The sequence below is a fragment of the Aotus nancymaae genome, unplaced genomic scaffold (genome assembly GCF_030222135.1).
Source record: "Aotus nancymaae isolate 86718 unplaced genomic scaffold, 86718_ANA_hifiasm-v0.15.2.pri h1tg000065l, whole genome shotgun sequence".
Taxonomy (NCBI): Eukaryota; Metazoa; Chordata; class Mammalia; order Primates; family Aotidae; genus Aotus; species Aotus nancymaae.
In genome coordinates, this window is record NW_026988480.1 from 611415 (window position 1) to 626717 (window position 15303).

General features: G+C 46.9%; 1 protein-coding gene across 1 annotated transcript in view; it reads right to left on the reverse strand.

The window, feature by feature from the left end:
• EGFR (epidermal growth factor receptor) overlaps positions 1-15303 on the reverse strand; it is a 203766-nt gene that overhangs the window by 7534 nt on the left and 180929 nt on the right. The window contains exons 21-27 of the mRNA XM_064366663.1: positions 11232-11387; positions 10283-10358; positions 4554-4700; positions 3119-3216; positions 2183-2350; positions 1452-1499; positions 697-805 (exon numbers count right to left, since the gene is read on the reverse strand). Of these exons, the coding sequence (XP_064222733.1) occupies positions 697-805; positions 1452-1499; positions 2183-2350; positions 3119-3216; positions 4554-4700; positions 10283-10358; positions 11232-11387 (802 nt within the window). The remainder of the gene's footprint in view (positions 1-696; positions 806-1451; positions 1500-2182; positions 2351-3118; positions 3217-4553; positions 4701-10282; positions 10359-11231; positions 11388-15303) is intronic.

Sequence of the window (15303 nt, forward strand, 5' to 3'; positions counted from 1 at the left end):
TGTGTGTGTACATGTGTATGTGTGGTGTGTATGTGTGTGTGGTGTGGGTGTGTATGTGTGCATACATATGTGTATGTGGTATGTGAGTGTGGTGCAATGTGTGTATGTGTAGTGTGTGTACATGTATGTGTGGTGTGTGTGTATGTGGGTGTAGGGTGTGTGTGTGTATATGTGAATGTGTCTGTGAGGTCTGTGTGGGGTGTGTGTATGTGTGTGTATGTGTATATGTGTGTGTATGTATGTTAGCAGGTTGTATCTAGATAAAGCTTAATATTTATTAATATTAACATATATTTAATTAGTTAAATATATGCTTCGCAGGTCAATAATGGAGCCGGCAGAGTGCATAGGGATCAAATCTGTCACACACACACATACACATACACAGAGATACATCATGCACACACTCACACACACACACGTGTGTCTGTGGTTTGCTTCATAATCTAGAAAATTTGCCAATTCATTCTTAGAACAGACCTAGAGCAAACAACCCAGACATGACCAAGAGCTCGTGCGGCTTGGCCATGCGTCTCTCTGCTCCTTAGGCTCTTCGTGTCTGCAAATCGGCCCTGTTTCTCCCTCTGGAGATGCCGGAGGAAGCACCTGGCTTGGGCACTGGGTGGTGGAGACTGGCTGCTGCCGAGTGGGTTGAGGAGGCTGAGGAGCAGGACTGTTTCCAGACAAGCCACTCACCAGGCACTGGGAGGAAGGAGTCATCTATGCTGTCCTCAGTCAAGGCTCCTGTGGGGTCTGAGCTGTATCGCTGTAAGAAGCTGTCTTCCTTGATGGGACAGGTCTGCAGCTGCAGGAGGAAACGAGGGAAGGTTACTCCAGTCAGGGCGGCTCCAGCTGCAGTGTGTGCAAAAGTCAGCTGAGATCTCCTTGAGATGCAGCTTTTGATCAGTAGGTGGGGCAGGCCTAAGAGTCTGCACCCTAGGGGGTGCCCGTGCCACTGGGCTGCAGGCTGGGCTGTGGGAGCAGGGCCCAGGGTCATGCTGGGTGCTGTCCAGCAGAACTTTCCACAGTGAGGGTGGTGTGCTTCAATACGGTCACCACTAGCCACCTGTGGCTACTGGACACTTCACGTGTGTGATAAACTGAATTTTATATTTTATTTAACTTCTTCACATTTCAGTTGAAGGAGCATCCGTGTCACCTGGAAGGTGGCTCAAACACAGACTATGGGTGCAACCACTAAAGGTCCTGATTTGGTCAATCTGGGGCAGTGGCCTGAAAAATGTCATTTCTAACAAGCTGCCAGGCGATGCTACTGCTGGTCCGGGAGCCGCGCTCCGAATCGCACTGTGAGGCATGGCAGCTGTGCAGGGAAAGACCCACCCAGGAAGAAAACTCAAGATTATCTGGGTTAAGATGATTTAGGTTAAGGCATTTTGTATAGTAGAGCCGTAGTGCAGAGCTGTAAATCTGGCTTGGGTGTTCATACATACCCCATTTCTATCGATGCAAGCCACAGTGGAATTGTTGCTGTTTGCACTCTGAAAAATACAACATAAAACAGAGAAGTTGCCCATGGAATGCTTGTACCATAGCTCATCCACTTTTCCTGAATGCAGAAGGTGCGCCTCACGGAGGGTATATCGCGAAGTTGTTTAATTTTTGTCTTAATCATTAGTTTTAGAACAACTAGGTTTACTTTTTAATTCTGTTCCATAGTGGACCTAAAAGGCTTAGAATCAAGTTGCTGCAATGCAACAAAATAATTAATACACTTAATTCATTTTCATTTTGATTTTACCATTCGGTTAAAATTGACTTCGTCTCCATGCAAGTTTCACTAGATGGTTGTTATTTTCCCAAATTCAGTTTGCTCAGGCTGGGCACAGTGGCTCATGCCTGTAATCCCAGCACCTTGGGAGGCCGAGGCAGGCGGATCAAGAGGTCAAGAGATTGAGACCATCCTGGAGAACATGGTAAAACACGTCTCTACTAAAAATACAAAAATTAGCTGGGCGTGGTGGTGCACGCCTGTAGTCCCAGCTACTCGGGAGGCTGAGGCAGGAGAATCGCTTAAACTTGGGAGGAGGAGGTTGCAGTGAGCCGAGATCGTGCCACTGCACTCCAGCCTGGTGACAGAGTGAGACTCTGTCTCAAACAGAAAAAAAAAGTCAATTTGTTCAAATGAGTAGACAAAGCGAGAAGGGGAGGGCGGGTTTCATACCAGAGAGCTGAGGAGGGGAGTCCGAGACGTGGAGGGGCTGCTGAAGAAACCCTGCTGTGGGATGAGGTACTCGTCGGCATCCACCACGTCGTCCATGTCTTCTTCATCCATCAGGGCGCGGTAGAAGTTGGAGTCTGTAGGGCTTGGCAAATGCATTCGTTCATCCCCCTGGTGCAGAGATTTTGAGGCTATTAGAATGGCCCGTAGAGATGCTATTCCACTTCTTGGCTATAGGAGCAGGGGTCTATTGCCAGCTGGTGGCTGTGTGTTTGCCAATTTTGTTATAATGAAATCCCCCTTGGTTGTCTGAATTATAGCTGCCTCCCCTCATGGAATGTGGGTGTCTTAAAATAAAACATCAACTATCCTTTGATGCTTGTAAAACCCCATGTGAGATGCAAATAGCTTCTGAGGGAACAGAAAGGGAAGAAGCGACAGCATTCGAGTGTGTACCTTGCAGTGTGCTAGGCAGTATATTTTGCAACGTTTTTTATTGAATCTTTGAGACAATCCTGGGAGCTTGGTTTTGGTGTTCCTGTGTTATGGAAGGAGATAGGTAGATGGGCTGCCTGGGTGATGGGGTGAAGTGGAGAGTCAGGGGTGTGAAGCCAGGTCCGCTTGGCACCAAAGCTCAATGGACCATGCTTGTCTGTTAGACCCAGCTGAGGCTTTGGCTAGCTGGATGGTGAGGATGAGTGTGGTAGGAGGAGAGTTCAGATGGTGAGTGGGAGATGGAGTTGGGTGGGCACCACCCACGGACCCTGCTTAGTTCACAATGTGGCCTGCACCTTAACTAAGGGTTGCTTTAATGCACTGGAGGGTTTATTAACATGATTGAGGACACGGGGAGGCCGGGTGGCACATGACAGAGCACAGTGACACTGGATGCTCATTACAGGGACTCTTCCCAATGGAAGGACAGACTGAGGTTTGTACCTGAATGACAAGGTAGCGCTGGGGGTCTCGGGCCATTTTGGAGAATTCAATGATCAGCTCACGGAACTTTGGGCGACTATCTGCATCTATCATCCAGCCTGGGGAAGGAATGAGGAGAAACGGTGCAATTAGAACCCTGGAAGCAATGATAAACACGGCATTGCATAAAGAAGGCATTGGTGGTGCAACACTTCCATCAGATAAGTGATGAAAGGCCCAAGAGCATGCCAGCATCGAAGATTTGAATTAGACTAACAATAACGGCCTGAAGCTTTTCTCTGTCCACTCTTCCTGGGGTCAGCTTCCTGTGCTGTAACTTGACGGGATGCAGCAGTGTGGGTCTGTGCAATTGGCTGACTGCAGGGTGCCCTCACTCACACCCACCCTCAGCATTCCTTCCGGCAGGAAACCAGACGCAATGTAGAAAAACAGGCTTTAAAGAATTTGGGGTTGGGATGGGCCTGTGCCCCAGCGCCTCTAGTACAGCACATACCCAGTGGGCACGCATGCAAGTGAGAGGGCTGGTTGTGCTGGCCACTTCCACCGGAGGACACACTGTGAAGCGTGCTGCTGCATGTGACTACACAGCAAGCTAAATCCAGATTAAACAAGCTGGAGGTACAGCTACTGCCTGGAAATCCTCATGCGTCTTGAGGGTTCACATTTATTTTCCATCCGCAGGATGTCAAGCTATTTTAGGCCAGACTGCTATGTGACCTTAGACAAATCACGTGGCATCTCTGGATCACGGCTTCCTCAGCCCAAACCAAGGAAGTTAAAAAAGATTAACTCTGTGGTCTAGAGTTCAGAAAGGCATTAATATTTACATTCCCTTGGCTCTGTCATATTCCTTATATAGCTTTCTTTTGCAAATGCTTATCACATGTAATGCTACCTTCGGAGCGCACCGCACTTGTGAATCAGGTAGAATAATAGCATCAGTCAAATTACACACTCTTATCTGGATGAAAATGTTTAAATGCCGCACTGTAGAGGACTTCACACAAATCTACTGGTTTGAAAGGTTTAAGTCAAAGAAGAAATGTTGATTCTATTAGTCTCATGTTGTTACTCACTGTCAAGCATTTAAAAACAGTCTCTCTGGTAACAGGCTTCAAAATACAGGGCAACTCGGTATTTCATTGAGTAACTCAGAGAACAGAATATTTTGGTGTAATGGCTTGCGGAAGGCTTTAGTTTTATTTATTTGCTTGCAAACATGGGCAGATGTCAGGTCACACTGCCCAATGAGTCAGGAAGTGCCTTTTGGAAGAATGCTTGAAGGGGTATTTACAGATGTTTCTGGATTTGTGTGCCTGCCTTAAGTAATGTGATGACATTTCTCCAGGGATGCAAAGGCCTCAGCTGTTTGGCTAAGAGCAGTCATCAAGGCCCAGCGAGGTAGTGTGGACAGCCCCACCCACGGGTCACTCACATTTGACCATGATCATGTACACATCGATGGTGCATATGGGTGGCTGGGGGAGGCGCTCTCCTTTCTCCAGGATGGAAGAGATCTCGCTGGCAGGGATTCCATCATATGGCTTGGATCCAAAGGTCATCAACTCCCAGACGGTCACCCCTGAGAGGATGAAGCCAGAAAAGAAGGCAGTGGCATCATGAATGAACGATCAGAATGCCTTGCTCTAGTCATCAGTACTGGTTACTGTTTTCTGATGTTTAGAAACCTACATTTCTGTAGTCTTGGGCAATTTGCTTCAGTGCTGGAAGCCTCAGTTTACCTCTCTATAAAGTGGGATAATAACAGTATCTGTTTCACAGGATGGCTGTGAGGACCTAATAAGATAATATAACTGAAATGCTTAGCGCAATGCCCAACAAATAGTAAGTGACTGATAAATGGTAAACACTGGTAATAAAAATAAAGACAACGGTAACTGTACTAGCATAAGTGTTATCATGCTCCAGACACAGGTCGCTCAGGGAAGGTGACTGAGGACATACACTCAGTCACCCGCCCTGTATCTGCAGAAGGAGGAAGATGCAGATTCTGAACAAAGTTTTAAACTGCACATTTTCAGATCATAAAAAAAAACTGGAAATGAAAAAGCTTATGTTCCTTTCGATAAAAATAAAAACCGCAGGAAGAAACTGAATCCCTGAACAGACCAATAATGAGCTCTGAAACTGAATCAGTAATAGTCCACCAACCAAAACAAAGCCCAAGACTGGATGGATTCACAGCCGAATTCTACAAGATGTACATAAGAGTAGTACCATTCCTACCTAAACTATTCCAAAAAAATGAGGAGGAGGGACTCCTCCCTAACTCATCCCATGAGGCCAACATCATCCTGATACCAAACTTGTCAGAGATACAACAACAAAAACGAAAACTTCAGGTCAATGTCTCTGATGAACATAGATGTAAAAATCCTCAGCAAAATACTGGCAAATCGAATCCAGCAGCACATCAAAAGCTTATCCACCAAGATTAAGTCGGCTTTATCCCCGGGATGCAAGGGTGTTTCCACATATGCAAATTAATAAACGTGATTCATCACATAAACAGAACTAAAGACAAAAGCCACATGATCACCTCAATAGATGCAGGAAAGGCTCTCAATAAAATTCAGCACCCTTTCATGTTAAAAACTCTCAATAAACTAGGTACTGAAGGAACATACCTCAACATAATAGCCGTCTATGACAAACCCACAGCCAACATCATACTGCACGGGCAAAAGCTGAAAGCATTCCCCTTGAAAACTGACACGAGAATGCCCTCTCTCAGCACTCCTATTTAACATAGTATTGGAAGTCCTGGCCAGATAAATCAGGTAAGAGAAAGATATAATAGACATCCAAATAGAAAGAGAGGAAAACAAGCTATCCCTGTTTGCAGATGACATGATCCTATAACTAGAAAACCCCACAGTCTTGGCACCAAAACCCCTTAAGCTGATAAACAACTTCAGCAAAGTTTCAGTTGTACAAAATCAATGTACAGAAATCATTAGCTTTCCAATATGCCAACAACAGTCAAGCTGAGAGTCAAATCAGGAATCCAATTCAATTCACAATTGCCACAAAAAGAATAAAATACCTAGGAATACAGTCAACCAGGGAGGTAAAAGATCTCTACAATGAGAACTACAAAACACTGCTCAAGGAACTCAGAGATGACACAAACAAATGGAAAAACAATCGATGCTTATGGATAGAAATAATCAAGATCATTAAAATGGCTGTGCTGCCCAAAGTAATTTATAGATTCAATGCTATTCCTATAAAACTACCAATGAGATTCTTCACAGGACTAGAAACTACAATTTGAAAATGTGTATGGAAACCAAAAAAAGCCTGAATTGCCAAGGCAATCCTAAGCAAAAAGAACAAAGCTGGAGGCATTATACTACCTGACTTTAAACTACAAGGATATAGCAACCAAAGCAGCACGGTACTGGTACAAAAACATAGAGACTAATGAAACAGAATACAGAGCCCAGAAATAAGACAGCATGACTACAACCATGTGATCATTGACAAAGTTAACAAAAACAAGCAATGGGGAAAGGATTCCCTATTCAGTAAATGATGACTAGCTAGCCATGCAGAAGATTGAAATTGGATCGCTTTCTTACACCATATACGAAAATCAACTCAACATGGATTAAAGACTTAAATGTAAAACCCCAAACTATAAAAACCCTGGAAGACAACCTAGGCGATACCATTCTGGATATGGTAATGGGCTAAGATTTCATGATGAAGAAACCACAAGCAACTGCAACAAAAGCAGAAATTGACAAATGGGATCCAAGTAAACTGAAGATCTTCTGCACAGCAAAAGAAACTCTCATTGGAGTGAATGACAACCTACAGAATGGGAGAACATTTTTGCAGGCTATGCATTTGACAAGGGTCTAATAACCAGCTTCTATAAGGAACTTAAGCAAATTTACAAGAAAAAAAATCAAACAATCCCATTAAAAGTGGGCAAAGGACATGAGCAGACACTTTTCAGAAGAAGACATACATGCAGCCAACAAGCATATACAAAAAAGCTCAACGTCGCTGATCAATAAAGAAATACAAATCAAAACCACAATGAGATACCATCTCACATCAGTCAGATGGCTACTATTGCAGAGTACAGAAAACCCAACAGATGCTGGTAAGGGTGTGGAGAAAAAGGAATGCTTTTTACACTGTTGGTGGGAATGTAAATTGGTTCAACTGTTGTGGAAAAGAGTGTGGCAATTCCTCAATGAGCTAAAAACAGAACTACCATCTGACCCAGGAATCCCAGTACTCAAAGGGACATAAATCATTCTACCATAAAGACATATGCGTGTGTATTTTCACTGCAGCACTATCTACAATAGCAAAGACATGGAATCAACCTAAATGCCCATCAATGACAGACTGGATAAAGGAAATGTGGTACATACACACCATGGAACACTATGCAGCCACAAAAGAGAATGAGATCATGTCCTATGCAAGAACATGGATGGATCTAGAGGCCATCATCCTTAGCAAACTAATGCAGAACAGAAAATCAAACGCCGTGTGTTCTCACTTATAAGTGGGAGCTAAGTGATGAGAACACATGGACCATAGAGGTGAACAACACACACTGGGGCCTGTGGGAAGGTGGAGGGTGAGAGGAGGGAGAGGATCAGGAAAAATAACTAATGAGTACTAGGCTTAACCCTGGGGTGGTGAAATCATCTGTACAACAAACCCCCATGACACAGGTTTACCTATGTAACAAACCTGTACACGCACCCCTGCACCTAAAATAAAAATTAAAAAAATGACAGGTACTAAAACCTCAAAAATACAAAACCACAATAAAAGAACAAGCATGGAATAAGAACCCAATTTTTCCTGCAAAATCAAACGACCATGAGGGTTAAAAGCAATTGAGAGCAGTGGTAATTTTAGAATCAGTGTTTTCTCAGACAACCCCAAGTTCTCACGGCCCTCCCATCTCTGGGTAACGGAGGCCATTCCCAAACAGAACCACCTGAATGGATACACAGAATGCAAGTTTGACAATGGAAGAAAAGCAAGGGTTTGGGGGCAAGAAAATAGATTCTTGTGTCGTCCCCTGCCCCCATCACATAGTCAATATGGACTTGTAAAAGAAAGATGGTCTCGTAGTCAATATGGACCTGTCAAAGAAAGACGGTCTCATTTCCAGATCTCTGCAGTCAGTGCAACTACTATTTAACTAGGTTTTTAAACACCCATGATGAATTCTAGTGGGAAGACAGGTTATCAGGTTTTGGAACAAATGGCGAGAGGGAGGAGAGCCTGTGCAGCAGGTGTTGGTTGGACAGCGGACTGAAAGGTGTTGTGAATTTTCTCTTTTTAGCTCTTTGGTGGCAACACACTAGGTCCCCAATTTATTAAATTGAATAATTTGCCTTGACTAGAGACGAGAGAAAACAGGATATGAATTTTAGACTTAAAATTCAGGCTCATGTGTGGTAGCTGCAGTGGGTTCCCCAGGCCAGCGATGAGACTCTGCCGTGGCAGCGTCAATGATACTGAAAACACCCAAGGTTCTCAGTGGGATTCTACTTCCTGAGAATGGGTGTGACCACAGCAAGGCACCAACCCACTGGATTTGAGAGGGCTTCCATTTGTGCGTGGAGTGTGGGCCGTGCGCTGGCACTCACGGGCTGTGCCTGGAGCGTGAGGGGAGGGGGACCGCACGGACGGGAGAGGTGCCAGGGCCAGATTCCCGGCATCCTATCAGTCATGGCCGGGCACTCAGGTTTCATCTGAACATACCTGGAGGACCAAAGACAGATGTTGAGCAGAGAAGGAAAAGTCTGATAAAGTTAAAAAAAACAGATGTGGCCTCTGTCTGGAGCATAGATGAGGGGGAGCGAGATGGAAGAGGGGACACCAGCAGGAGGTTGTGCCTGGGGAGGGAGGGGCCGGCTGCATGGAGACAAGAGAAATGGCTGGGGCCGGACCCCAGAGTTCCCTCCTGGAGACGAGATACATGCTGAAAATGGCTGAAAATAACAACGCATCAGCAGACCTTTATTTCCTTGTCTGTTCCATTAATCAAGGCAGCTCAGCTCACAGGCACACACCAAACTTCTTATTCATGGACACAGATCTTGGACTTTGTGTCATAAATCTTACATTTTAACAGAAGAGATAAGGTCTCAGGAAATTTAAAAATATGTGTGTATTTGGCAAATCAGAAAGTTAGTAATGCTATAGGAAAAAGAAAAAATACTAAATAAAAAAGGACGATACCTTGAATAATTTTGCTTTTGTGGTACTGACTAAATTACTCTTGGAAGTTCCCTTCAATAGTGTTCTTCTCAATATACTTTTCTAGAGAGGTGAGTTGACTCCCCCTCACTCCTGTCGCTGTAGATGGCTCGGGGTAACTGACTTTCCTCAATAAAGGGGTAGGTTCATGGGTTTCAGCCTTTCAGTAAGCTGCTGGCTGAAATTCAGGGACCAAGTGCGGAACATGCCTGGCACAGCGGTCAGAGACCAATGTGTCAGCAACACTTTCTCAACAGAGGAGGTCCCTGCAGGCTCAGGACAGGGCAGGGACCCAGGGCCGGGTGAAAGGAGGGGCCCTGGTGAGGACAGGTGTACAGGTGTGTGCTGGGATTTGGAAGAGGAACAGACCCCCCAGGTCCCGACCAGGTGGTCCTCCTGAGGGCAAGAAGCAAGGGCCAGCTCCCTTTCGTCTTTCTCCCCTACACATGTGCTCAGTGTGCTTGTCAAGACGGTCTCTCTGACACACAAGGGCTGTCACAACGGCCACAGGCAGTTCGTCGTAAGCCTCATTCTCTACTGGAACTATTCCCCACCAAGCTTCTTCCGTCACCTCCCTCTAGTTCACTTCACATTCATGGCAACGGGTCAAGTTTGGTTGGGCGTTGCAGGGAGAGGCATTTCCTAAGCTCTCTCCCTCCCCTGCCCCCTCCCTGCCAGACCAGCTCATCTCAGTCTCCAGTGACTTTCAGACGGCAGCTGGACTCTTCCTCTGCCGTGCTTTCTTAGTGAAACAGATAGACAGCAACGATTACATTACCATTAGTCATTATCTCGAAAGAAAATACTTGCATGTCAGAGCATATAATGTAAATTAGCTAATAATAAAAGCCAGCTCGGCCTCAGTACGGATTCATTAGCACCAGGATGACGACTCACCGTAACTCCAGACATCACTCTGGTGGGTATAAATTCGGTGTAAAATTGATTCCAATGCCATCCACTTGATAGGCACCTTGGGATGGTGAGAGATAAAGCAATAAGGCAACGAATAGTTTCCCTCTGTTGGAAAAAGGTAATTCACTCTGGACCCAATTACAAGTGACACACACAGGGGACCCAGGTCACCCTGTGGCCCATCCCCCAGGCCTGGCGCCTCTTCCCGGCAAGAAGGATTTCAGTCTGACGGAGTTCAGGGCTGCTCCGGTAGATTTCTCAGCACCCCCTGGGACCTGGGCTGCTCTGGTGAGCTGGGGGCCCAGTGGCCTTGTTCACCCAGGCCTGTGTGTGTTTTCAGGGCCCAGCATCACAGGCTTGGTGGCTGCTAGGAGATGAGCAGGCTGGAGTGAAACCTCAGAGGGGTATGGCTGTGGGAGGGCATTCGCAGGTCTGACGGGACGTGCATCCCTCAGTGCTGTGAAGGTCCCTGGGAGAAACCCAAGCCAGAGAAGGGAGAGGACTCCATCGCTGCCTGTCCCAGCCAGGAGCCACAGAGAGTGCTGGGAGCTCGGGCCACGAGGGGACCTTTCCTGCTCCTGAGGTGTCCTCGACAGCAGTGGGCCACCAAGGCAGCTGTGACCTTTCCCAGGTGTGCTTTTGAAGGGGGTTTATGTCCTCCAGGGAGAGGCTGAAACGTAACCTTTGCTAATGATCACCTGGGGATAATATCCTCACTCACTGTCCCAGCAAGCCCCGTTCCCAAAGCAGCTCTGTCTCACACTGCCAGGAGACCCCGGCTGGCCCAGCTGCCAGCAGCAGCTGCTGTGAGCTCACCCAGAATGTTTGGAGAGCGTCCTCCCCTGCATGAGTTAGAAATACAGCTAGTGGGTAGGCAGCCTGGTCCCTGGTGTCAGGAAAATGCTGGCTGATCTACAAGCCAGCTCCTTACTTTGCCTCCTTCCGCGTGATATTCTTTCTCTTCTGCACCCAGCAGTTTGGCCAGCCCAAAATCTGTGATCTTGACATGCTGTGGCGTCTTCACCAGCACATTCCTGGCTGCCAGGTCGCGGTGCACCAAGCGCCGGTCCTCCAGGTAGTTCATGCCCTGAAACACAGGAGACCCTGCTGTGAGAGGCAGATCGTCACGGGGAGAAGCTCTGCATCTGAGTTCAGGGTCATGTGCATGCCAGGCTCTGAGCCTCTCCACGTCGAGGACTCATGGCCGGTGAATGCTAGTAACTACCGATCGAAAGAACGGAAAGGCAGATGAAAGAAGGTGTAACCCGCTGCTGACCATTAACTTCTCTCCATCCAGTTCCTTGAGTTTTAAGCCCAGAGGTGCTCGTAGAAGAGGACAGAGGAGAGCAGGAGCCCTGCTGTGCAGCTGACACCTGGGCTTGAGCTTGTCCTCAACCTGCCAACTTGACTTCTGCACATGGTTTATCTGCAAAGTGGGAGTGGGGGTGGGGGGCGGGTGGTGGCAGGGACCATGCCCTCCTCACCAAGCTGGGGCAAAACAATGTTTATCAGGGTTTTTAAGCTTGTGCTTTCTTGGACTCTCTGACATGGTTCCCTGCCTGTGAAGATTTTTTCCCTGTTTTACTTTTCACTGGTTTATTATGATTATTATTGAAACCATATGGATACTGATATGCTTTTAGAAGATACCACTCCCCTCCGCCTCCCTGGCTGCTTCCACAATCCTGCTGCAATTGGAATCTCTGTGCTGAGAGTAAGAAAGAAAGAACATGTGAGAAGCAGCCAGCACAGCACCCAACAGAGTGAATTCCTAGAAATGCTACCCTGACCCTCGCTGACCCTGACCCACGGCTTCTGCTGTCCTTGTCACACGCACCTGGCTCCCTGCCGGCCACTGGGGTCACTGCTGATCCCTGTTCCTCCTCGCTCGACGGATGCCTGCCTCACTGAGCCCAGCTGCCCCAGGCTTTGGCATGAGCGTGGCAGCCTGCATCTCACTGCAAGGGCCAGGCTGGCAGGTGGGAGAGGCTGGGAGGGGTCAAGTTCTGCAGACCTCTTACAGTGTTTCTCCCACACTCTCTCCCCTCTCCAGCCGGAGGGTGGGCCATTTTTTCAGTTCCTTTTACAGCTGACATGCACTTCTAGCACAGACTGGGTACCACAGAAACGCTCGCTGTGCTGCAGCAAACAAAACAAACAGGCGTCCACAGCCTGCTCCGCGCCACCGCTCCGCTCCGGTATGGAGGGATCCCGCCGTGGTGCGGCTGCCGGGAAAAGCTGTAGATGTGGATAGATTCTTAAATATGCCAGCAAATTGTTTGCTTTTTTTTTTTGCCTGAATATTATGTGAAAATTATTCGTTGATTTGGCATGTCAGAGTAAAATTAAATTTTTTCTTTCTCAGGCAAAATCAGTCATCATAAGAACGTAGGGTCTCACAAAGATGCTATGCAGAATGAGTCTGGGCACCATTTGTGAGGCCTTTGATGCTTTTCTCTCTTGGAAAAGAGATGCTTGCCTGCCACCCACGGCTCATGATGGCACGGACTGGCCCCTCTCCCCGCACTGCCGAGAGAGCTCCTACGGGTTCCGATGCTGCTGGACGCTAGTGCTTCCCCGCCTACTTAAGAGGAAATGAGCAGGCTCTTTTCCGGAACAACGCTTCCAAATTAGGAAGTATTTTGTCAGCATGGTGGGTGGAAGGGAGAGGGACGGGCAGAAGCCGAGGAAGCGCTTCCCAACAGGGGACTGGCCCGGACTCCCTGCCACTCGGTCTCCTTGAGAGGCCAGGTCCCTGCCACCACGTCTGCCTCCTCTGGGTCCTGGAATGCTGACTTGCTGTCTGCCTGGTTCTCTGTCTCTTACAGAGCAAGGCCTCTGCTTACTAAATATCATGAAGTCCTGCCCATTCGAAAGGGAGGGTTAGGCTCAGATTCTTGCCAGGTTCCACCCAGTGCCTTCCTTCCGGGCTGTGTGGGCTCTCTGGCTGTCTCCTCTTCTCTCTTCTCTGTCCCTCAATTTCTCACTCACCCTTGCTTTCTCTTTTCCTTCTACACTGTGTCTCTTTTGTTCTTTCTTCACATTTGCTGAAGGCTTCCTCTGCGGTAGCTGTGAGCAGGAGTGGCACACAACTACAGTAAATAGGCGCACACGAGTCCCTACGCAGGGGACCGGGAGCCTCTCCCTTTCTCCCTCCCTATTTAAAATGTGTGGTTTCCACATGTTCTTTAAGCCCACAGGAGGCCTTCAGGGTGCACTCCCAGCTTCATTTCACTACCATCAATAACTTCCATTCTGCCTCTTTAAATGCTTAGCGGAGATTCTGGTACGCTGCGCACATTTTTAAAATGGCTTGTTGAACGATGAACAACTGAATGAAAGAATGAATGAATGGTGATAGCAGCTGACGGTGCTGAGCACTGGCGATGTGTCAGCCATTTCAAACACATCTGTGCAGACGCCTCTTCCATCCCAGTCCCCACACGAACACCTTATCAGACGACCCGGGGGCCAGAGGCTGAAGCATGTGGCTGCGCAGACCAAATCCCTTGAGCCCCAAGACCACTACTGGGACAGTGGCCTTAATTTCTCTGCTGGAAAACATGCCTGCCAAGCCAGAGGCTGCTTGGGGTTCTATCTATCTATCTATATCGATATCTGTATCTATATCATCTATCTATCTCTATTCTATGTATCATCTATCTATCTATCTATCTATCTCTATCATCTATCTATTCTATGTATCATCTATCTATGTATTTATATCTATCATCTATGTATCTGTATCTATCATGTATCTATCTCTATGTATCATCTATCTATCTCTATTCTATGTATGTATTATCTATCTCTCTGTATCTATCATCTATCTGTATTATCTATCTAACGTATCACCTATCATCTATCTATCTAATCTATCTATCTCTATTATATCTATCTAATCTATCTATATTATATCTATCTAATCTATCACCTATCTATTCTATGTATCATCTATCTATCTCTATCATCTATCTATCTGTATTATCTATCTAATCTATTATCTATCTATCTATATCATCTATCTATCTATCTATCTATCTGTCTATCACCTATCTATCTAATCTATCTGTCTATCTAATCTATCATCTATGTATCTATCTTTATCATCTGTCTGTCTATTTGTCTGTCTATAATATGAGAGAAAGTAGGAGACAGCGTGAGCGCGCAACTTGGCCCGTGCCTCTGAGGAAGTCCACGCCACTCTGGCAATCTAACAAATCCACCTGAGCTCCAGCCCAGCCCTCCCCAACTCCTCCGGCCAGGGCTTTAAAGACCTGAGCCATTTCCACACAGTGTCTGTTTCCTCAGAACACCGGTCTTCAACAAAGGCATGGGAAAGGGCGGAGAGAGCACGGGACAGTTCTGGAACTCAGGTGATCAGCTGAAGGGTCTTAGATTGGAGATAACGTTGGGACAGAGAGATGAGCCCATGTGAACTTAGATGAGACTTGACGCATGGGTCTCTATCCCACTGCCGGGACCTTTGAAAGGCCAACTCTGTGCCTTTCAAGCGGAGTCATGCTTTAACCAGTCCTTAAAGATAAGAGCCGCGACACGGCCTGTGAGCTCCCAGGGTCCAAGCAGAGACGCCACAGGAAAGCAAAATCAGCAAAGCCTCAGTGAGGCCTTTCGGGAAACTCAGTTCCTGCTTCTTCTCCGAGACCTTCACTTTGATTGAATTTAACATATTTGTTTTTTGTTAATTACTACAGGAAAGCTGGGATGAATTTTGAAATACAGGATTGAGGGTAAAAGGGGATTTGAAAAGCCAGAAGGGGACTTCCACTTACAAAAAAGAAGGATTTTTCTGGCAGGTACCCACAGAGTGAGGGGCAGGGGCTGTGCCTGACCTTGAAGGGCTGGGTGTTAAAGTCTTGGGAGGAGTTCAGAGTGAGAGGCAGGAGCTGGATTGTCTGTGTTCTATTTTGTAAACCTCCTGTGGGAGACCTCGTGGGGCAGTGACCTAGTGAGGAAGAAGTGGCGCAGGGGAGGACGGGAGG